General features: G+C 47.3%; 1 protein-coding gene across 1 annotated transcript in view; it reads right to left on the bottom strand.

The window, feature by feature from the left end:
- The window catches only part of PPP1R37 (protein phosphatase 1 regulatory subunit 37), a 50,214-nt gene that overhangs the window by 6,852 nt on the left and 19,012 nt on the right, over window positions 1-24,350 (bottom strand). Inside the window, exons 2-10 of the mRNA XM_081200191.1 lie at window positions 15,331-15,428; window positions 13,359-13,404; window positions 11,523-11,623; window positions 9,213-9,332; window positions 6,771-6,921; window positions 4,853-5,008; window positions 3,599-3,711; window positions 1,340-1,481; window positions 1,045-1,211 (exon numbers count right to left, since the gene is read on the bottom strand). Coding sequence (XP_081056317.1) covers window positions 1,045-1,211; window positions 1,340-1,481; window positions 3,599-3,711; window positions 4,853-5,008; window positions 6,771-6,921; window positions 9,213-9,332; window positions 11,523-11,623; window positions 13,359-13,404; window positions 15,331-15,428 — 1,094 coding nt within the window. The remainder of the gene's footprint in view (window positions 1-1,044; window positions 1,212-1,339; window positions 1,482-3,598; window positions 3,712-4,852; window positions 5,009-6,770; window positions 6,922-9,212; window positions 9,333-11,522; window positions 11,624-13,358; window positions 13,405-15,330; window positions 15,429-24,350) is intronic.

Here is a 24,350-nt window from a genome sequence, read left to right as displayed (position 1 = left end):
CAAATGAAGGCAGCTCAGTAGCAACAGCAGTGTGATGTCAGCGAGGGATGCTTGTGGGGCCTGGAAATATACATCGCTGGGAACAGGAGACAGCTGCCCACACGAAGGCATTTGCCACAAGCTCCCAAGCAGCTATTTAGACACCTGTAGACGTCAAGAGTGTTTATGTGTTTCGTCATGAGGGACCAGGAAAGCACATGGCTAAGCCATTCTGTTTCCATGCACTGCTGAGTAAATGCTAAGGTGTGTGGCTTCCGCCCTTTATAAAATACCCTGTTCCATCTTCATACCATCTCCTGCTCCCAGCCAAACTCCTCCCCCCCCCCTTTTTCAAAAGACCCTTTTTGCTTCTGCTTTGATGTTTCTATCCCAACCTGTCTTAGTGGGACTCAGGGTGATGTACACAAAATCATCCCATTTCATGCAAGGCTGAGAGCCTTGACCCACAACAGCCTAAAAAGCGAGTTCTGGGCATTTAAGAAGGATGTTGACAAGCTGGAATATGTGCAGAGGAGGGCAGCCAAGATGATCAAGGGTCTGGAAGCCAAGCCTTATGAGGAACGGTTGTGGGAATTGGGTATGTTTAGCCTGGGAAAGAGTAGGCTGAGAGGAGATAGGACAGCCATCTTCAAATATCTCAATGGAATATCTCATGGAGGATGGAGCAAGCTTGTTTGCTCCCACTCCAGAGGGTAGGACTTGAACCAATGGATTCAAAGTTAAAAGGAAGAAGATTCCTACTAAACATCCGGGAAAAACTTTTTTGACAGTAAAAGCTGTTTGAGAGCGGAACGGACTCCCTCGGAAGGCTGTAGACTCTCCTTCCTTGGAGGTTTTTAACCAGAGGTTGACCCTTGGGATCCCTTCCAGCTCTACAGTTCTATGGGCTAGGTGGGGACTGAAGGCTCCAGGGGCACCCCTGGTGGTTCAAGCACTCCCTGCATGCCTAATATGAGCAGGAAATCAAACTAGGCCATCTCAGGAGGGTTTTGGTTTTCCCAGCCGCTTCCTTCGGCCTGCAACAGAAGCACAGCACAGACTCACCGATTCCTTTTTGGGCTCCCTGTCGAGGTCCAGCCTGAGCAGCGAGTGATTGACTTTCAGGGCTAAAGACAAGGCCATCAACCCTCCGGTCTTGATTTCGTTCTCCCGAAGGTCCAGCCGAAGCAGCCGGGGACTCTCCGCGATGAATTCCGCCACTGCCACAGCGCCTGGACACCAAGAGACACAGCCAGTGAGTCCACGCGAAGGCAGGGGCTGAGCCTGTGGCGGCTGCTCTGCCCTCGGAAAAGACAGAGCCCCGCCTGAGCACCCGGGGAGGCTGCGTGGCCTGGCTTACCCTCACACGTCAGCTTGGTCGACGCCAAGCCCAACCTCAGCACTGAGCGGTTGCTGATGAGCCCGTTCTTCAAGTTGCGGACACCTTCATTGCCGATGGGGTTGTGTCCCAGGTTCAGGGTCTCCAGGCTCTGAGTGTGAGGCTGGAGATGAAAACAGGAAATGTTGGTTTGTTGCCTCTGGGGGCTTAGTCCACTTCAAGGCAGCTCACAATGGCTCAATTTGCACACAGCACCGACCCAAACCAGGGATCAGCCCAGTCCAGTGAGTCTGCAAGCTCCCAGAGAGGAGACTGCAGTTGCTTTGTCCCTCCTCTGGTCCTGTTACTACTGCGAGCTATGCCACGGTTTGAGGATTAGCATGTTGTCTAAACCTGAGCTCACGCTTTGTCTCCTTCAGGCAAACCATGAACTGTAAATCAAGAAACACACCTTGGTAATGACCTTGTGGTCTGTCTGGAGTGAGACGAACAATGAGTCGAGCTTTGAAAGACACGCTAAGACAAACAACGGCTTAGCTCCCAGCAACAGAATCAAACAGAGAACCGAAGAGGCTGCAACTGCCTGTCCAGAAACCCACATGCTCACCTGTTCACACAAAGTCATGGTTTCAGTTAGCCTCACCCGTGAACCTGGCCTATGGTCTAAAGACACAATTCACACAACAGATTTTTAAATTGATAATGGCAGCAGCATGGACATGAGAACCACCATACAGAATTCCTGCATACATACAGAGCTCTTTTAAGAGGAACGGCTGTTCTAACAATGAAGGCCTTATGTGTAGAAGGTACAGCCCAAAATAAGTAGTTTTTAAAACCCACATACAAGTTTGGGGGCCAAATGCACCTCTGTGGGAAGGGCTTTCCACAATCTGGGTTTTGAGTCACTCTGTCCTCAGGTCTGCTGGTGCTCACATGGCCCGAGAATTTGCAAGGCTCTCTGTGCAGGATTCTGGCCACCCAAGTGGGAAATAAACCCCGTGTTTCGTAAGAGAACTGGCAACTGGCTGAAGTTTAACCCCCATTCAGCAGGGACCTCATCCTTCCTCCCTACTCCCAAATCCACAGCTGTGAGGAGGGTAGAAGGCAGACCCACTGAAACCCAAAGCAGGTCCAACATACAACAGAGTTGTATGAAATATTTTCTGTCTCTTAACTACAGCCAATCCAATTCACCAGGTGATGAGAAAGGGACAAAACGTTCTCTCCACACACTTGCAGCTAAAAGCAAACATTAGCCATTCCTTGGAGGAAAATCCTTGAGCCCCCAAGCCATTTTAGTTGTCCTGTTCAGCACCTATTCTGGGAAGGGCTGCAGCTCTGTGATAAGAGCACCAGCCTTGCAGGCAGACAGTCCCAAATTTAATCCCTGGCATCTCCATGTAAGCCTGGAAAGGACTTCCTGCCTGAAACCCTGGAGAGGCACAGCTGGTCAGCGCAGGCAGCAGGGAGAACCCACGGTCTGACTCAATATAAGGGATAGCCTCCTTGGGATAGCTCCATCGGTAGAGCTCAGACTCTAAGCCTCAGGGTTGTGGGTTCGAGCCCCATGTTGGGCAAAAGATTCCAGCATTGCAGGGGGCTGGACTAGATGACTCTGGTGGTCCCTTCCAACTCTACAATTCTATGATTCTAAGGCAACTTCCTGCGTTCCATTACCCTTTTTTTCTAGATGGGACAGCTGAACGCAGTACAGGCAGCGAACATTTCGTGCAAGGGTCCCATTCTCACCCTGCCTTTTTTCCGGGGGCAAAAGGACCTGTGTGTCAATTGGACGCCCCTAGAATGGTCACCGCCTGTATTCTAAAGATGGCAGCAGCAGCAGCAGCCGTAGATTTATAATGGTTTTTGGTAGCTGTCTGTTGTTTTCAATACCGGGAAGGAGAAAAAGGAGGTTCTGTTTTCAAGCTGGGCTGGATGGGTAGGAGAGAGAGAGAAGCAGCAAGTGCAGCTGCCTCTGGGCTTTCCAGCTCGCAGTGTGCTTTGGTGACTCCCTGCCCCCCCCCCAGACTGCACCAGGCCAGATGTTCCCACCCCTAACATGGAAGGAGGAGGATAAAGCTCAGTGGCAGAGCTGCCATGTTGCACTCAGGAGGCCCCAAGGCGCAAACCCCAGATAACTGATCAGCTGGGCAGAGAGGGCCAACATGTTGCCCAACAAAGCTCCCACAGAAAAGGGTCGGGCTGGAGCTCTGACTGGCCTCTGGCTCCCGAGCCAGAGAACGAGGCCCCGGGGCAGCAAGGCTGCCTGTGACTCACCAGCGTCATCCCCATGTAAGCCATGCCGGTGTGAGTCAGCTGGTTATTCCACAGCACCAGGGTGACGAGGCCTTTCCGCTGCTCCTTCAGCCCCTCGCAGATGTACGCCAGGCCTGTGAAGCGAATGACGAGCAGTTGAGGGAGGGAGGAGGGGAGTCCCTTTCCGCAGCCCTCATTAGACGCGACACCAGCTCAGTCGGACACAAATACCCAGGCACCATCGGCTTTCGGAGGCGGCACTTTCCTTGTCTCAACTAATCCCCCTCCCCTTTCTCTCCCCCCTCGCTCCGCCAACTCGGCTGTCACGGTGGCAGCCGGGGAAATTTTGTGCGCTCGTTGGATTTGTGTTTAAAAGGACAGAAGAGTACCATAAGAACACATTTGCATTTTCTCTGCATGTCCGATTCAGGGAACAGCTAAATCGGTTTGCTCATCAGATTTATATCCTCTGACGGCAACAGCCGGGCAAATTCCCCGTGTTAAGTTCAATTGGTTCTTTTGGTTCTAGTTAGGAGGGGTATTTTTATAAAGGGGGAAACTGAAGACGGCAACTTTTTATCTGGTTGTAAATATCCAACGCCGCCTTCCGTTATGTGCAAAAGACACCCACATGAGGTTCTGCTAAACGTGTCACGTTTTATTTCAAATTACCGTATTTTTTGCACCATAACACTCACTTTTTTCCTCCTAGAAGGTAAGGGGAAATGTCTGTGCGTGTTATGGAGGGAATGCCTATGGGTGGCATGCCTACGGATTTTCCTCCTCTAAAAACTACGTGCGTGTTATGGTTGGGTGCGTGTTATAGAGCGAAAAATACGGTAAATGTGTTCAAGGATTTAACCAGTTGATAGGTAGATGATCTGAGCCAACCAAACTCATTTAAGTAGCTGATGGCTCTGTTCTTCCAAGTTAGAAGAACTTCTTGCTGGTGAGTAGTTTGGCACAAATAAAATAAAAATATATTACTATATTAATTAACACACCAGACATTATAAGCTTCCCAATACAGGGCTGCCTTCAGGTGTCTATGGAAGGTTGTATAACAGTTTATCTCTCTTGACATCCAACGATGTCAAACAACATGTGTTCAAACAACAGAACCCGACCATTTCTTGGAAGAGAATTTGAGCCGCCCTGGCCTAGACCGCAACTATTGTCTTTCTTCTTAAGCACACCGCAGACAGAGACACAGCCTGAGCCCTCCTCTCGGTTTCGCAAAGAATTTGGGGGGAGACCGAAGCAGGGATCCCTCACCTGAGTCCAGGATGTGGTTGTTTCTCAGGTCCAGAATCTGTATGAAGCAATTGAACTTCAGGAGGTTGCCCAGCTGAGCCGAGTCCTGGAGGCTGTTCAGCTTGTTGTCAGCCAGGTAAAGCTCCCGCAAATTCATGTTCATTTTGAGAGCCGTTGCTGGAAAGCAGACAAAGGGGAGAATAAAATGAAAGAGAAGTGGCTGCCTTGCTAAAGAAATCAGCCCTGAGTGCTCACTGGAAGGACAGATCCTGAAGCTGAGGCTCCAATACTTTGGCCACCTCATGAGAAGAGAAGACTCCCTGGGAAAGACCCTGATGTTGGGAAAGATGGAGGGCACAAGGAGAAGGGGACGACAGAGGACAAGATGGATGGACAGTGTTCTTGAAGCTACCAGCATGAGTTTGACCAAACTGCGGGAAGCAGTGGAAGACAGGAGTGCCTGGCGTGCTCTGGTCCAGGGGGTCACAAAGAGTCGGACACAACTAAACAACAACGGCTGCCTTGCTGAGCCTCCCAGGTGACAGCGAGCTTTCTGCCTGCCCAGTTGGGCAGCAGATGTGAGTCCAGGCCACAGACCCCCTGTGCGACTGATGCATCCCTTCACAGGACAAGCCCTTGGCTTCGGCCTGTTATGAGTCTGCCAACAGCAAGTAAGGAGGAGAGATGGGCCTTGCCCCTTGATCTCACCTTGGCCTAAATTAGCCCACCAGCCAACTGGCCGACCGTTTGAAACCAACAAGTTAAATAATGAGGTCTGCTGTCTTTCTCCAGTTTTCCTCAGTGAGACAACTCCCCGTTCCTGCCCACAAGACAAGGTGGACTGGCTGCCCCATGCGGATGGAGCAAGGAGAGGCACAATCCACCAGCCCTTCTCCTGCTAATTTATCCACCTCAAGACGTAATAAGTGAGTAAAGAGGAGATAAGCTGGGGTCGCTTCAAGGGCATGTATGAGAAAATGGCAGCGGCGTCTTGGAAGCCTACAAAATCTCAGGAGGGGAACTGCTTGTCCTGCCCAATACAGAGAACTTTCTCTGAAAGCCATGAGTTCTCATTCAATCCACCTGCCTTCTGCCTGGGGCTGCGGAGAGACCACAACTGGCTTGCAAAGACTGACTACCCAAGAGGAGGAAGAGAATGGAATTTAACAACCCACCCCTCCCTGCTCTTCATTTATAGACACCTGGAACTGAAAGCACAAGGTCAGCCGCAGCTGGGCATTTGTCACTAGGCGGCACGTAACTGAAGGCGACTGTCTTTCAAACTTCATCCATTATTGCTAGCATTCTTTAGGCTGGCTCCTATTCATTATTAATGCCTTCAGCAGGATGCAAAAAACCAGGTGTGGGCATTGCGTTCTCCCAAGTATCTCTACTTCTCTTGGTATCTCTCACCTGGGCTAATCTTAAAAAATGACGCCTTTGGGAACTGGAGTCCAATGTTAGTGGTAAAGCCTGGATTTCATACTTGGAAGAGTCAGGATGAACCAAAACCAGAGCATGTGTGGTTCCTATTCAATCCTCCCCTATATTTTTCGACACATCCCCTGCCCCCCATCATGGACTCTGCAGGCGGATCTGGGAGCTTTGGCAAGGCAAGGGTGCCCTTCGAGCCCCCAAACTGCGCCTTTCAAGGATCTAGGCAGACTGAAGAGCCCAGGGATGAGGGAAGGCAACAAGGGGGCTTCTTCCTGCATCTGTGGGGACCGCTCTGCCCCTCATTATGACTACCAATGCTGGCACATCCGCAGTGCTGCAGAGGGATGCCTTTGGCAGGCAAGGAGCCCTCGCAGAAAAGACGCCTGCTAACAGCAAGCTGAGCTCTCAGCGGGGAATTAGGAAAAGGGGCAATGGAAGCGGAGGGTCAGCAAGAGAGAAGGGCGTTTGGCTGGGTACACAGAGGGCAACTCAAGCTGTTCACCTAGCAACATAAGGGGCCGCCCCGACAGGCTGGCGTTTTCCAGGTGCAGGACAGCCAGGCTGTTGCTGATGCGCAAGGCGCGCGCCACAAACGGTGCCGAGTGATCGAGCAGAGGTGTGTTGCGGGCGTCCAAGTACTGGAGGCAGTTTGTCTGAGGAAGGAAGGAAAGGTTGAGAGTCAGGTCATAGAAAGGTATGAATGGTGCTGTGCCTGGATATCAACAAACGTTTCAGCTCAGAACGCCCGTGAGCCAGAGGTGCTCTTAGCCAGCACCTCAAAGCAGGTTGTCGCGCAGCCAAGTCAAAGGGCTGGAAGCAGCCAGAAGAGTATGCAGTGGACCAGACATGCGCAGCAGGAGAGAACAATCAGTATACAGTGATACCTCTGGTTACAAACTTAATTCGTTCTGGAGGTCCGTTCTTAACCTGAAATTGTTCTTAACTTGAAGCACCACTTTAGCTAATAGGGCTTCCCGCTGCCGCTGCCGTGCGATTTCTGTTCTCATCCTGAAGCAAAGTTCTTAACCCGAGGTACTATTTCTGGGTTAGCGGAGTCTGTAACCTGAAGCGTCTGTAACCCGAGGTACCACTGTACTGAAAGTGAAACCACTGCTGCTCCCGAGTTCTCATGCCACCAGCACCCGGCTGCAGCCCATGGCGAGGGACACAGCTTGTGGTTTCACTCATGCTATAACGCCGGGTGAAGCAGCCATCTCGCACTGGCCCTCATACCGCTGACGGAAGAACAAGCGACGTCGGCCAGACCAATGTAGCTTCTTCCTCCCTCGGCTGCCCACACAGGCAGGCGGCTTGTTTCTATTTCTGCGTTGAGGGGCGCATGGCTGCCTCCTTGCACAAGCTGGAGACGGGGGTGGGGGCTCTGGTAGACTTCTCCGTTTAGGAGCTAGCAGCCGCACTCCTGAACAGACAAAGAGTTAGCTCACACCCCCTGCACGAGCGAAGGGGCGGGCTTCTCAGATGATCAAGCCCCCCGTCTCGCAGGGTGGGTGGGTTAGCTCTTCCTCCCAGGAGGAAGTCCTGGGGCTGCCTTATGCTGCCACCGGGCCTGGCGCTTGGCATCAGGCAGCCCTGCTGCACAAGCTGTGGATGGGTACAGAGGCTGCTGTCGCTGTTTAAAGAGAAAAAAACTTTAAAGAGACTTGTGGTAAGGGCGAGAAGCATTAGCCCCTGCCCAAGATTCCTGTCTGCTGTGCAGGCTTTGCATAGCACTCCACACTGGGGAAACTGTTCTATTTGCAGCTAGGAACAGCAAGATCCGTAAGCCCGTTAAAGCAGGAGATTATCACTGAGTTCCTGAATTAACGGAGCGCGGGTGTGAATAGGGGTGTGTGTCAATCTGAACTTATTCTATGGTTTATTACTGCAGATCATGGCGTAAGTAAATGGACTGGCATAACTTAACAGGAAATGAGATTCCCCACTATGAACCTTGCTTGACCCTGGAACCAGCTTTTTCACAGTGTGTTCCGAAAGCCATTCAGGAAAACATCCTGAGCTCCTCGTGCCTGGTAAAGGTCAGCAGGTATAGATCAAGTCGCCAGCAAAGTCTGTTTCAACACCTGAATGGACGCCATCGAGATAACAGTGAGATAATGCTAAGGTGGGAGGCAGACGAAAGGATCACCAAGGTTTAGTCAATTGCACATGGGAACAGATTCTTTCAAGCTTTTGTAAAGCAAAGCACACAGAGTGGGAAGCAGGCAGGAAACAATAAAATTGGAAATTATAGGAATTGTTCATCTCAAGGCCCTCCTCCCTTTTCGCATGGAGGGCATGGGCTGAAATCAGGATTTTTTAAAACCCCTGTCAGCTCTCGCAGCTCCAATAGCTTACCCAGCGCTCTCAAGGAATCAGCACAAACCCACTTTGCCTTAAGGACACGTATATCTCCCCCTCCATTTCTGCCTTACTTTTAGTCTGAGTTCTGTGGCACAACTGTCACAACACATTTTTATGGATTTTTAAAAATAGTTAGGGAATCTTTTACTCTTCAGATCAAGGTGTGTGTGTATATGATAGGATTTGCTGCCTGCTTAAATTGTAATTTTGCTGGAACATTAATATAGTCTGTCCTACTGGAGTCCCTATGTCTGCCACTGGCACCAGACAGTACAAATTTCTTCCACCAGGGAAATCTACAGCTGGGCCCATGGAATCGTGGAGAACCTGTCAATGCTCACTCTAAGGGAGGGAAAGTCTTTTTCTCTTGGCTGGGGGGAGGGAGCAATAGCACTGCCCCAGAAATGTTAACTTATGGCATTTCCAGGCAATGGGAGCTGCAGCTTGACGGTGAAACTGGGCTTGGGCATGAATGAGGACACGGGCTCAATGCTTGCCCTCTTTCTGCAACACGACTGCAAGCAATGCAATTTCGGGGGCGGGGAAAGAAGAGGGGAAATGCTTTCTAACCATGAATACAAACCTTCCTCATCATGTGTGCAGCTGCCTGCCAACCTCGTGTGCCGATGTGTTTGTTAAACGAGATGTTGAGGTGTGTGGCTGACTCATAGTATTCAATCATATCAAACAGCGCCGAGGCACCCTGGCAAAAACAAAAGAAGAAACGCCAGGACTGTTAGCAAGGGTGTGGCCGCAGCAGCCTGTCCTGGGTGCGACCCAGAGAGGGCGCAAAATGGGCAAAGTTCATGCAGCAATACTGATAATCTTTTAAGACAACATTACACAACGTACAAGTTCTCTTTGTGGCTTGAAACGAGGTGCGCTTTCTCAAGGCGGTAGATCCAAACCAAGTATCAACTTGCTCACAGCCCAAATCTGCATGCGCCTACTTGGAAGAAAGTCTCACTGTGTGCAAATGGAGCAGACTTCCAGAATCGCAGCACACCTTGCGACAAGGCCTCACTGACCCGGTCCTGCAGCCTAACACAGTACAGCACATCGCTCAGCTGGTTAGAGTGTGGTGCTGATAATGCCAAGGTTGCAGGTTCAATCCCCGTATGGGGCAGCCGAATATTCCTGCGTTGCAGGGGTAGGACTAGATGATCCTCAGGGCACCGCTACTGAGTATTACTGATGGGAGAGGAAGGAAGGGCCAGTCTGTCTGGAGACAGCAAGCAGGTTTTTTGCACAAGTTTCAGAGCAGTAGGAACATGGAAACTCCGCAAGCAGTAAAGGTCTGCAAAGAATCAAATTCAAAACTCTTCAAATTTGATCCTCGATTTATGAATGCACCTGTTGTATTTGTTCATCGCTACTTCTCAAATGCCATTTCTGGTTCTGAAGTTCTGCAATGAAATGTATTGTTCGTCTAATTTGTATACTGTGGAGCTCAGGGCTAGTGGGAGGGGGGGAGGAGACTGGAGGCTGCCCCCAGGGAAATAATTGGCTAGTCATAGCACTGAAAAACCAGTAAACTAAGTCAAGGAGACAACACAAGACCTGTCTTGCTCTATGCTTCCAACCACAAACTATTTGTTATTTCGCGTTGGGACTTGCTTATCAACAAGCCTATGAGAGGAGCAGACTGAACTGGCACGATGTACTCAAATGCAACTCCCATAATTTGCATGAAGAGGGAACCACAACACATTGCTGATGGCTGTGTAATTTAAGATGAGACACTCAGAGTAGACCCACTGAATTACTTGCCATGACTAGCTTAGGCTCATTCATTCCAACGGGTCTACTCTGAGTAAAAGTTAGCTGACTACAGCCCCAGATTTATACTTTTTAGCAGGGAGCGGGCAGGGGGAGAGAGGGAGAATTTGGAGCTGGTCATCCATCACTTTCAAGTGCCTAATAAATGAAGGGGTCATTTTTATTTTTGTTTTAATGCTGGATGTACATCTTAACAAAGTGGGCCATAAACCTTGTCCACAAATGGAGTGGGAAGACATGGCACAATCCCAAGGTGGAATTGTGGGGGGTGGTCACATTTAAGTCCTCATGCAAGAAGAAAACAAGCACAAAAGGGAGGGCGTTTTTAACCTCATCCATCTCCCAGCTGTGCCAATTCTCCACTTGCATGGAGCTTTGCTTGGTTTTTAAAAGAGGGAGTTTATTCAAGAATGGCAACCCCCTACCTATATTCTGAAGGAGCACAATTCACTTTTCCCTACATTACAGGGGGTTGAACTAGATGACCCTTCGGACACCTTCCAATTCTACAATTCTATGATTTAATGTGCAGATCAGGCCTTAGACAGGGTCCAGGGAGTGATGAGAACGAACCTTTGTGAGGCCACCTCAACCTGCCACCACTCTCACCCTACGTGACCACCAGCAGCTCAACAGGATTTTAGATTTGAACACCCTGCCTCTTCCAAATTAAGGGGCCTCACTAACGTGTCTTATGAACAGGGCCCCCAAAGCCTAGACAGAGCCATCACTAGCCAATGTTGGGAATCCACTTTCAGGAAGCAATTTGCTGCAGTTTTTGAAGAGCAGCTTGTCAAGATATTCAGTCTGAGGACTCGAGCCAGTCACACCATTTGGAGGGACCCGTGATCTGGGAGCAAAGCTCTGTGTGCACATGGTCCCAGGTTCAATCTCCAGCCACAGGCCTGGGGAAATGCTTTGCCGAAGATGCCAGAGAGCTGTGGGTGATGGGAACAGACAACACTGGGCCATATTCCTTATATCTAAACGCTCAGCCCCGAACTGTAAGTTCCTCCATGTTAAAGAATGGCAGGATTCAACTCAGCTGACTGTTCACAAGATGTGGGGTGGAGAAGAAGAAAGGCAGTTCTTTATATGTTACATGCAAACCTACATCTTCATCTAGGTTCGTTTGCTCCAAATCCACTATTTTGAACTGGAGGCGCTTAAAAATCTCTTCCAGGGCCTCACAAGCCTTGTAGTCTAACTTCTCGCCTGGAAAACAAGAGACAAAGTAAATCTGCAAGCCTCCAGCATTTAAAAGGGTTCACTGTCAAGCACAGGGTGCATTACATCCGTGTTTCTCAAATGTGGGTCCTCAGCTGTTCTTGGACTACAACTCCCATCATCCCTAGCTAGCAGGACCACTGGTCAGGGATGATGGGAGCTGCAGTCCAACAACAACTGGAGACCCAAGTTTGAGAAACACTGCATTAAAAACTGGAAAACAACCGGGCTATAGAGACCCAGGCATTAAGGTGCAACTTGGTGGGGTACAAAAATGATTTAAACCAGGGGCGGGGTGGGAGGCTGGTTTAAACCAGACTTTCTAATGACACTTCATCATCTATTCCCTAAACAATGGTGCAAGTCTAAATAGGAACATTCTAAAAACACCTGCTGCATGAGAGCTAAGAACTGGCGTTCTAAATATTACAGGAAAGGCAGAGCTACCGTATTTTTTGCTCTATAAGACGCACCAGACCATAAGACACACCTAGTTTTTGGAGGAGGAAAACAAGAAAAAAAAAAATTCTGAATCCCAGAAGCCAGAACAGCAAGAGGGATCGCTGCGCAGTGAAAGCAGCAATCCCTCTTGCTGTTCTGGCTTCTGGGATAGCTGCGCAGCCTGCATTCGCTCCATAAGACACACACACATTTCCCCTTACTTTTTAGGAGGGGAAAAGTGAGTCTTATAGAGCAAAAAATACAGTATTTCTTAAACATATATCCCACCCTTTCCTCCAAAGGAACCCAGGACATTAAGCTGAATGTTTTGCACCACGAAGCATCGTTGGTGCTGTACTCCAAATATGAAGAACGACTGCAGGCCTAGGCTTCATTTCTGCTAAGGAGCCAGCAAACCCGAAGTGGCAGCTCTTTCCCCTCCTCCTGCCCAATCACATACCATCTGCTCAGCCACCGCTTTGCTTTTCCACTCCAATGAAGTCCCCACCCTTGTATGCCTTGGGGCCTTCACAATCTTCTCCGCCCTGCCCACTAGGACTGGCCTCTCAACGGCAGCAGAAATTTCACAGGCAAACTCTGTACGTAAACGCGCCCTGAAGTCAGCAACCTGTATCCACAGTACGGACAGGATGCTCACTCGTTTGTTTGGAAGGAGCGACTCGCTGGTTATGAAATATGAAACCAGGTGAGGGAGTGGGAGAGGCGAGGGAGGGGATGACCCCACATAACCCCAAATCAGGACCACGTGCACCTCTAGTTTGGAGTCAGCCGTGTGTTCCGTTTGCATGTGCCAAACATGGTTACACAATCTGGTACGTTTCCAAACATTTGCAGGCTATTGCAAATGTTAAATCTGGGACCAGAGAAAGGATTTGGGATGTGAACAAAATGGGGTGCTGTTGGGGGGGGGGGAAGGGTTGGAGGGGAGTGTAGATGCAGGCTGGCAAACCTCTGAAATAGTGAGCTGGCTTCAGAACGCAAGATTTCCATGCGTTTGCCAGCAAAACAAGACCTCTGAGTTTATCAAATCTGCACATGACACTATGTTGTAACACCTGTGGCCTAGGCAGAATGATCCCACATTTACAACACTGAACATTCCTTCTCCCCAACCCCTCCTAATCTCCAAAGAGGACCATTTTCAAGCACAGACTCCCAGATAGAAGGTTTGAGGGATCAGTCACAGAGAAATAACCAAAGTCGGCAAGGTGATCGTGATCTGCACTGTGTCAACAGAAGACTTGGGAACGGAAATATGTACCTTTCAGATCCAGGCACTCTATCCTGGGAGTCAAGTCTTTATATTCCTGCAATAAAGCAACAACAAATTACTACACACGGAAGGGAACGGCTTAAAGGTTAGATATAATGAAGAAGAAGACCTAAAGGGAAGCATGGACAGCCCAGTGTTTCAAAAGCTCTATGTAATATGAGCGTCTTTCATTTCCCAATCTGATCCAGGCCCAGCCCAATTTGGTTCAGATCCAGAGTTAGGAACAGGTCCGATGAGAGGAGATACAGTGGTGCCCCGCAAGACGAAATTAATTCGTTCCGCAAGTTTTGTCGTCTAGCGAATTTTTCGTCTTGCGAATCACGAAATCCCATAGGAATGCATTGAAAATCAATTAATGCGTTCCTATGGTCAAAAAAAGTCAAAACAAAGCCAAATTTGGTACAACAACAGTTTATTAACTGCTCTTTAAAGTCACACATACTGTAAAGAGCAGTTCAAAAATTGAAGGGAAAATAAATTAACTTTATAAACAAAACATGTCTTTGTTTTTAGACAAAGGAAACAAAGTCGCGAGACGTTTTCGTCTTGCGAAACAAGCCCATAGGGAAATTTGTCTTGCGAGGCAAATTGAAAACGGAAAAACCTTTCGTCTAGCGAGTTTTTTGTCTTGCGAGGCATTCGTCTTACGAGGTACCACTGTATCCCGATATATAAGGGTTAGCTTCTTTCTCCAGGACTGGTTTGGGCTGCTCCTGGGTCCAATCTGGAGACTGGCCTTTTTTAAACAACACAATTTTCTTTTTTAAAAAAAGAAATGAACAAGACAGATGTACACACATTTACACGAACACTTCTAATAACAGATTTAATAATAAAATTTCCCAGCTAATAGAAGGGTGAAAAGTTCATTACACCAATGTAAACAACGACTAGGGATGCACATAATCAAATCTGTCATTCCAGAAAGTGATAATAGCTAGCCACTTCATAACAAAGAGGTTTTCATTCATCGGCCCAAATATACAATGCAAGTGTGTGCATTACACCGCAAATCCTGCAAAACAAGTAGAGGTGGATTCATTTTCTTGCCCTGGTTCATGATAACTGACATTTTGGTTGCTACTGGTAATTCTTCAATCATCTCAACATGAGCTGAAAGCTCAGTTGATGATTTTCTGTCCCAAGCTGTTGTTTTCAGAGAAGGAAGGGTTTCAAATCAAAATAAGGGGCAAAATTGACCTCCCTCTTTCACACCCTGGGTGTGTAGATGGCACCATTCTGAAGGTTCCTGGGAACCCAAATACTTGAAGGGGGACCTCTCCCTCCCTCGGCCTGCCCAGCTCTCACGTTCTGCAAAAGAGAGGGCTTTCGTCTTGTCCTGCCAATGGGTGTTGCCCATTGTGCAATGACATGGGACATAATGTCCCCGTCTGGGGAACCCCTGCCCTTTGGAGTGGGTCTCTGCTGCTGAATTGGAAGATCTTGTTCCTTTTGCTTGTTTCCAGCAACAGAGAGAGCAGCACTTCCTAAAACCACCCAAACAGCAGCCGCTATGGGAAAGAGGCTAGGAAGCTGCTCATTGGAGCAGTAATGGGCTCTAGATCACTGTTGCCTGCATGGATAGATTTATCCCTGTATGCTTTTAGGGAGGGCTCAAAGCTCAGCATCTTCAGTTACTGTGTGAAGCACCTTCCGATGTTCATAACCTTGCAGGCTCACTTAGCTCTCTGGGCTCTGGCCCAGTTCCCTCTCTAGGTTAGTACAGCCATCTTGGAAGCAAACACATAAACCTTGTCCTTGTTTAGTGTTTGCTGTGCTACATGGGCCTGGGCTGCAGCCTTTGAAATACATGTGACCCAGCTTCAAGAGAGGACTTTTTTTATTACTGTTCAGTTCCAGTGATAGCCAGCTTTCTTCAGTGTTTATAAAAATCCATCTCTGCCTTTGACAGACGAATCTGATAAGCGTTTCTGCTGTGCACTTAAGGAAAGGCACATACCTGGATCTGCTTCAGTAGTTTGGGTATCTGTTTACAGTTTAACTTCTGACAGGCTTGCTTGTAGGCGGTGATAATTTCTTCCACAGTCACATTCTGAGCTGAAAGAGAGAGAGAAAGGATCATACTGATGGTTAGCAGTCCATTTGATTTATGCCGCCTACACACTGTAAGGAGCCTTTGGGGTGGGACAGGGTATTTTTAAAAGTCAAACAGCCAGATAAACAAATACACATCAAGTAAATTTTCAAAAGCCATATTGCAATTTCACAGGTCACCTGTCATTAGTGGTGAGTGCTAGCTAAAACCTTGCAACCAGATTATAATATAGTGCTCTGTCACATACCACTCTTATTAGCAGAAGAGTGGGATATATAAATATTAAATAATAATAAAGAACACTTGCTTGCTTGTAAGAGCCGCAACATGCAAAGGGACCAATTCTCCATCTCTTCATGCATTAGAAAGTTGCGGAAGAGAGTAATAGGGGAAACTGAGGTGGCAGAGAGGGGAACTGGAGTGATGTTTTTGTATGTGCCAATGAAATCAGTTGCAGGACTAGTCATAAGGATTTGGCTCCTTATGCAAACTTTTATTCTCAAGTGTTCAACACCTGAGAAAAGAGATTGGGGGTATTTTTTTTAACCTAGGTGCCAGCATTTGGTTTCTAGGATTTTTCCGGCCCTGTCCAAGCAGCCAGCATTTTTGCTGGTGTTAGCAGATGTTGCATAATGAGATGATTTGCCAGAATCCCGACAGCAGCCACAAAGCTTTGTTCACTGGAGCAGGGAATCGGGTACCTCAGGTGCCAGATAGTCAAATTGATTCAAGCAGCAGAATGCAGATGGCTGAGCTCAGAAACTGGATTCTTTCAAAGCTGAAAGCTAGCACATTTAAGCATCACCACTGCATTTCAGGTGTTCAGAGCTCCTTTACACACATTTGCTTACGAAAGAGGTGTCACATTTGCTTACGAAAGAGGTGTAAGGGGTGTTAGGGGAGGGAGACACATCATGCTCTTTCTGAGGCAGCTTGTCCACCTTTGGTCCCCACCCTGATCTTTGCTCTCACTTGTGGCTCCTAGAAGCTGTCAGAAGGGAACAGCAGCCGCACCTCAGGAATGGCTTTGACTGGCGGGCTAAACCAGGTGAGGGTAGCCAATGGGTATCAAACCCTCAGTGAGTTAGGGACTTCTACTGCATGCAAAGACAGGATCCAGCAGACTGAGCAGACAAGACCAATAGCGCATCCAACGGTCAAGAAGGCAGATTCTGCACGTCCTGTAGAGGGAAGTGAGGGGCAGATGGGGCTTGTCCACCTGGGAAGGGAGCCCATCTAGGAGAAGGAAAACTCTGATCCTCAACCTCTGCTGCCTTGCAGAATATCTTTGGGAGAAGAAAAAGGCTAAGGAGTAAACCCAACACAAATCTGGAGTGGCGTCCCTAAGACAATTGGATGGTGCCTTGTATGCAACTCCTGCAGCCAAGCTGGTACTGAATGTATTGCTCTGCTTTCCTTTGGACCACATCAGTGAGGCCAAGAGGGTCTTGTCTTCTGGGCAGTTCAGGACCTCCCCAACCATTGCCCGGGGGCTTGTGCCCAGAGAAGTCACTTCGGTGCTGCTAACACAGCAGTTAGACTTTGCCCCTAGAGGTGCACTCCATTGTTTCAAGACAGTCAGATGCCAACAACAGCTTATGAGAGCTCTGAAAAGTGATACCAGCATTTGCACCCCCAAACTGCATGTGGAGGTAAAGGCCAGGATCCAGAGCATCACCCTACATGTGCACACAGGATTGGGCATGCCCAGTGGGAAGCTTGCCTTTATAAAAGTAAAAACCACCAAGAGAGTTTGATCCCAAATCTATCAGGCTTCATTACAGATTAAAGAAAATAATTCAGCTAAATGGATAGTTAATTTAAAGCCTCACCTATGACCATTGGTGAATAAATTCACTACAGTCATCCCTCATGTAATGTCTGCTTCATGTTACGTTCTTTAAGGTCCCGCGGCGACCCGGAAGGACCGGAAAGGGTTACTTCCGGGTTTCACCGCTCACGCATGCGCAGAAGCACAAAATGACGTCACATGCATGCGCAGAAGCGGCAAATCGCAACCCGCACGTGCGCAGATGTGCCGCTGTGGGTTGCGCTCTTTTCATGTTGTGATCGGGCCTCCAGAACGGATCCCATTCGCAACCAGAGGCACCACTGTATTGCTTCCCTCTGTGTGAAAAGTATATTTAATTGTCAAAAACAAATGGGAGGGGCTCAGGTGTATGCTGGAAACATGGAGGGGAAAGGATAATTTTGCTCATTGGTGGTGGTTCTGTTATTAAAACTATAAAATGTATACTAGATCCTATTAATGACATGCTGAGAGTTAAAATTAACACAGGATCCCAAGATGTTTTTATTAGCAATTTCCACAGGAATTTTATTATTTGATTTGACCACGGCCCATCAAGATTCAGCATGCCCAAAACTTGAAACCTCCCCCCCCCAAAGTGACACATAACAGCACAGGATTTAGCAGTACTCGGGCAATTTACTGGAGCTATCTGGGGAATGACAAAAGGTATGTAATCTCAATTGTTTTGAGAGAGACTGAAAGCGCTGCAAACTTTATTGCAATAGTAGACCAAACAGAATGACTGGAAATTCTTTTCCATTACTGTAAATTGTATTAATGAACTGTTTTGTGATTCTCTCATGATTTCAGGGCAGGCTACTAGTACATTTTGTCCTTTGAAACAAAAAGACTGCACACCCATGATGACACACGTCACAAAGAGCAGCTGAGGTGACATTTGAACTGGGGACTTCCTAGTACAATATGTGTTTTGGGACGGACAACTCTTTCATGAAAATCTTGGGTCTCTGTTTTAAAAAAGCAATCTTCTAGTGCCTGTTCTTGCAAATATTGTTATTGTTATCAAATACATTTCTGGTTCCTTTATTCGTGAAAAGTGACCCAAAGTGGCTTTAAAAATACTAACACCAAAACAAAGAATAAAAACGAAAACAAACCCTTAAAACCAACCATAGTATATAAAAAGGCAGAACTAACACAACCTAGGGACACAGGTGACATTGTGAGTTAAAACACAGAGCCTAGGACTTGCTGATCAGAAGGTCGGCGGTTCGAATCCCTGCCACGGGGTGAGCTCCCGTTGCACGGTCTCTGCTCCTGTCAACCTAGCAGTTTGAAAGCATGTCAAAGTGCAAGTAGCTAAATAGGTACCGCTCCGGTGGGAAGGTAAACGGCATTTCCGTGTGCTGCTCTGGTTCACCAGAAGCGGCTTAGTCATGCTGGCCACATGACCCGGAAGCTGTACGCCGGCTCCCTCGGCCTATAGAGCGAGATGAGTGCCGCAACCCCAGAGTTGGCCACGACGGGACCTAATGGTCAGGGGTCCCTTTACCTTTAACACAACCCACCCAACTAAGTTAAGAGGCCACAAGTACACCTAAAACCCTTCAAATAAAGGACATAGAACCTAGCTGAAAATAAATGTTTTTGCCTGCTGCCTAAAAATAAATACGATGCACCAGGCATGTCTCCTGGGGAAGAGCCTTCCACACGCAGGGAGCCACCACTGAGAAGGCCTGTTCTCAAGTTTCCACCGTCTGCACCTCCCTCAGAGGTGGGCAGAGAGAGAAGGGCCTCCAGTGATGAGCACAGGGTCTGGCTAGTTCATGTGGGGAGAGGTGGGCCTTAAGGTCCTGAGCTACTTACGTCTTTCTAGGTCAAAAGCAGCTCGTTCAATTGCGCTGGAAACTAATTGGTAGCCAGTGCAGTCGTGCCAGAATTAGTTTCACGCTCAAAAGCGCATTAGCAACATTTGCAGACATTCCCAAAGCCAGAGGAGCTGTGGAATTAAGCTCCACAGATGCCACAGCTTCAGCACCTTGTCTACGCCAGCGCAAATGCCTTGCAAAAACTTAATCTGGCAAAGTCTGGAGAGAAGGAAGCCTGCCAGTGCGAGGAAAAGAAGGCAGGGCTGGGAAAGGACGACACAGAAGGTCTTACAAGGGATAAGGGTAAGGTAGAAATCAGGTGCAACGGAACAGTAGCAGCAACTTTGGAAGGAGGGAACTTTGCTCCCAGCCTTCATCCACAAACCACATAGCAGGGGCCAGAACCAGTCTCTTTGATTCAGAGGCGCTTGCAGGGGGCCTGGATTTATTTGCTCCCCCTTCCCAAAGAGATCCTTGCCCCTCCCAATTGGCTAGGAGAAGCTATTGCAAAGCAGGAGAAATTAGGGGGAGGGCTTTGAAAAACTGGGCCCTGGATTTGGGGGTACCTTGCAGCAGAATTTTAGGGGGATTGCTTTAGCACAAAGTACATCCACAGCCCCATTTACTGCCAATGTAAATTGCTTGTGCTTCCCTAGGAAGGAGTCCCTTCCCCCCCCCTCCGTTGCCCCAATCGTCCCAGATAGCAAGGAGGCAGATAGCAAGAGGCCTGTTATTAAGGCAAGATATTCTGGCAGCCCTTAATAGCTGCCCTCAAAGCGTCCTTTTTACACGCCGGAACAGACAGAGACCGACTTAGAACGCTCAGAGAGCAGCAAAACAAGTGGCTTGCATCACAAAGCGGAGTTCGTTGCACAGGGATCCAATTACAACGTTGTAATCCGGTCTGGATTACTGAAGCAGAGCGATCTCTCCACCCCCCACTCCAGGCTCAGTTCGGAGAAAGGATAATTCCACCACTAACGTAATTATCGGGGAAGACCAGAAATTTCCAAGCTGCGGCAGCTGCTGCACACTTCCACTTTAATTGCTTTATTGTGCGGGCCAGGCGTTCAGATATGCGGAGAGAAAGAAGTCTTTCATTTGGCATCACATTTCGTTCTGGGCTTTGAAAAAAAGATCCTAAAAGGTGTTCTGTAGCAAGCCCCTGGCCAGCTTCTCGAAGTGAGAACCTAAGGTTGCAGTTTATTATTCGATTCCGTGTGCGAATTTAATGTGCAATGCACTTTCCAGCCTGTTTGTTTAGTCTAAAATTTCTTTGTGTTCTGATGGTGGCAATGAACAAACTATAGAATATGACAATGCTCTTCGAGGATATCAGCGGAGAGAGGGTAAATAAAAGTGATTACTGCCTTCTGAAAATAAGGATCAATGAGCCAAGAAATGTGGAATATCAGACCTTATTGAAAGCTCCTGTACCTACCTGCACTTCCCCTGGAAGTTGTGTCCCATCCCTAATCAGCAAACCCTTAAGCTACTAATAAAGTCAAGCTACTAATTGCTGAAGGAGAAATGCAACTCAAATGGCAGGCATTCCAGCTAAGAGAGACTTTCCTGAGAAATTCAGCCTCTGGCAGAGCAGCCCATTAGCAGAAAAACATTATCAGTTTGGGGTTTGAATGGCATTCAGCTGAATGCAGGTATCAGCCAGGGTTTTCCAGAATGATGGAAGAGAGGGTACACACTGGGCAGACCTTTCCAGCTAGTGCAGAGAGGTTGAAATAGGATGGCCAGAGTCAAAGAAGGGGAGGTGACAATTATGTTGACCAAGGAACTGCAGCAGGTACAGATTCTCTTTTGAACTGCAGTACTGCAGCCTGGTTCTCTCCCACTGTTATATGTAGTTTTGGCTCTTGTTTTTATAGGAAAGCGGGGTATAAATCTAAAGTAGACTAAAAATAACTTAAAACTTTGGACTAAAAATAAGAGCAGGTGTGTTCAATTTCTGAAATAAATATGCATGGTTGTTGCTGATTTTCCTAATACTTTCTTAGCACAAAAGATGATTTGTTGTTTATGAATAGTCCTGCCCAAGAAATTCCACATGGACTTTCAGTGTGCCAGAGGAAAGCTGCTCTATATTATTACTGATGTATTAATCGCCGACACAAGGCAATGTACACTTAAGATTATAAAAAACAGTTAAAAACAAAAAAGCAAATACATTTAAAACAAAATTAAAATGATACAAAGTAAACACTTGTGGTAAAGACACTTTTATGCTGTTGGATATAATTTGCATAGATACAATTTATACGTTATATATGTATGTTGTTCTTATAGCTCTGTTAAGCCAAGAAAGTCTATGGGTGGTGGTTATTTTGTATAAAGCAGAGTTGCTTGGTCTAAACTTAGATAAATTTTAATCCTGGGAGTCTCCCCATTCCCAGCCCTTTGTTTACTGTAAGGAGAAGGCGTTTTCTTGCCAATAATTCGCACATAGGGTGTAATACACTGTACAAAATATGTATTGTGAAATTTCCGGTTTTAAAAATTAAGCTCAAAAATTGCGTATGAACAGACAGGCGGTCTTTGTTCCAGCAAATCACTAAATATTATTCACACTCAGTGCTCGCTCAAGATATTTTGGTGCCTGAAGTGGGAAATCCAAATGGTGACAACTCTCTCCCTCCCTCACAAAGCACCGCTCTGCCTCCCAAATGAAAGCAGTGCACACAGATGTATATGTTGTCGTAACAAAGTATGCTACTAGAGCCATTTGTTTCCTTTACGTTCCATCTCCCAAATCAGGGTTCTCATTTATTCTCATTTTACAGAATGGAACATTCAGACACTTTAAAAACAACAACCTGCAATTGCCTAAAAGTATAGCAATCATAATACTAAATTAAATAATTTACAACCTGCTGCCCTTTAAGTTCTCAAAACCAACCCCCTGGAGGCAACTGCGTCATTCCGGCTAGTGTTGAGGATGGGATTGCATTTACTCTGTATTTTTAATACCAAAGAGGTCCTTTCGGCATGCACACTGAGTGTCCTTCTTTACTCACAAAGTAGCACAGCCACCCTGTGAAGTAAGCTGCCTGGACCCATTTTACAACTAGAGAACTGAGGATGTAAAGGGGGGGGGATGAGGCTGCCCTGTAAGCAAGCACACCCTGAATATGTAGCACCATTTTTTTAAATCCACTGGGCCCCTTTTTCCCCACATCGTGCATCTACGCCTTTTATTTTCTCATAAACTGACCATACATACATATACCAAAACCGCAGGTTGTCAACAAGCAGGAGCAGCATTAACAAAGTCTACTCCAATGTTTAGTTCTGAAGGTCTGGATAACCAGGTGCACATACCCCAATACCCTCGTAAGGCTACTTTACTTTTAACATGGGCCACAGATTAAAACTGAGCAAGGGCTGAAGGTTGAGCAGCAGAGTCTCCGACTAGTGACTCAGTGTCAGGGCAAAGGGGTGTTTAACCTTCTCTTTGCCTACATGAAGCTTTGGCAGAACTCTCCCTTTTTTTAGGCACACACGCATACTCTTAAACTCACTTGCCTATTTTTTTTTACAGAAGCTGGATAATTTACTTTGGACAGCACAGAATTACTTCTGCAAGTTGTTTAAGAAAAAGGTGTCTCTACCAACTCCTGGAAGTCCTAATATCATTTCTGTGATATGGACGGAAGCTCAGGTGCTGGCCAAGTGGGTCCTAATCCCAAAGCACCCATTTTCTCCTGGCTCAGCTCTTTGACCCACCCTAAGCATGAACAGCAAAGAGACTTTGGCAGAGTTCCTCCCTCTTGCACCTCGGAAGTTCACTTCTTTCACTCCTTCCCTTGTCAGATGCTTCACACAGGGATGATGTGGGAGGGAAACCTGTTCACAGGTAACATAGTTAAGGAACCAAGAGAGAAAGAAACTCCACAATAAGGGGGATATGAATAGAAAAAGGGATGCGGGTGGCACTGTGATCTAAACCACAGAGCCTAGGGTTTGCCGATCAGAAGGTAGGCGGATCGAATCCCCATGATGGAGTGAGCTCCCATTGCTCGGTCCCAGCTCCTGCCCACCTAGCAGTTTGAAAGCACATCAAAGTGCGGGAAGGCAAACGGTGTTTCTGTGCACTGCTCTGATTCGCCAGAAGCAGCTTAATCATGCTGGCCACATGACCAGGAAGCTGTCTGCGGACAAATGCTGGCTCCCTCGGCCTATAGAGCGAGATGAGCGCCACAACCCCAGAGTCATCCGGGACTGGACCTAACGGTCAGAGGTACCTTTACCTTTATGAAGAGAAAGGATTTTGTCTCCCACTCCACTCTGCCTATTCAAAACATCAGCTGAATAAAGCCAACCATTATTGTTTAGAAGTCCCACTCAATTCAACGGGGCTTTCTCACAAGTAAGCATACGCACAACTGCAGCCTTCACTGATTAAATAATCTGCTTTATAACTGATCAATGAAATGCACCTCAACATCAAAACATCAATACAGTGTTTTGCTTTTAATGGAGGAATTATATGATTTAGGCACACACCCTCAGAATAATCACAAGCTCACGACTTGTGGGGGGAGGCAAATTTCATTTTCTTCTTTTTCATTCATTTTTACAGTAACACACCAGAACCAAAATAGCTTCAAAATCATACTAGGTTTCTCACCTATTAAAATTTGCAATAAAGCTTCAGTTGACAGATTAAAACTTGCAGTCTTGGTTCACTACAAGTGCAAACACGTAAAAGTAAAAATGCTGCAGGTAAGCCATAGAAGTTCTCCACTACAAATGCGACACCAATTTAGAAAGCCAACTAATAAACGTTCAAGCAGGATTTTTAAAAACAAAAACAAAACCAAAAACAGCAACTCCAACTTATTTATTCCCAGAAAGTATCACAAGTGCCCGACTCATCTTTTGATCTTTTTAAGCTCGGGGCAAAGCTAACAACTGAGGACATCACTCTGCGAAAGAAGGAGTCCTGTGACAGACCAGGCTTGTTCCCCCAATTGAAGTAGTGTTTTGCAGGAGAGTTGCAAGGCGGGGGGGGGGGGGCGGAAGAGGACAGATCCGCTTACTGTAGCTGGCTGTATTTGGCAACCAGCCCAGCTCAGCTCAGCAATATAAAGCTTGCACAGAAGTCCAGAGCAAACGCAGGATTCTGCCTCCGCCCCCCCCCCAAAATCCCTCCCCAGAGGGCTTAAACCCTCACAGTATTTCCTTTTATGTCTGAACAGGGTAATTTTTGGCAGGCCCTACTGGTAAATGTGTTTACAGAAAAAGTAAAACACGAGAAGAGGTTGTTA

This window comes from Podarcis bocagei (genome assembly GCF_964188305.1).
Source record: "Podarcis bocagei genome assembly, chromosome: 7".
NCBI classification, from domain to species: Eukaryota; Metazoa; Chordata; class Lepidosauria; order Squamata; family Lacertidae; genus Podarcis; species Podarcis bocagei.
Note: the sequence above shows the minus strand (reverse complement) of the source record. Positions and strands in the feature narration are given on the sequence as shown.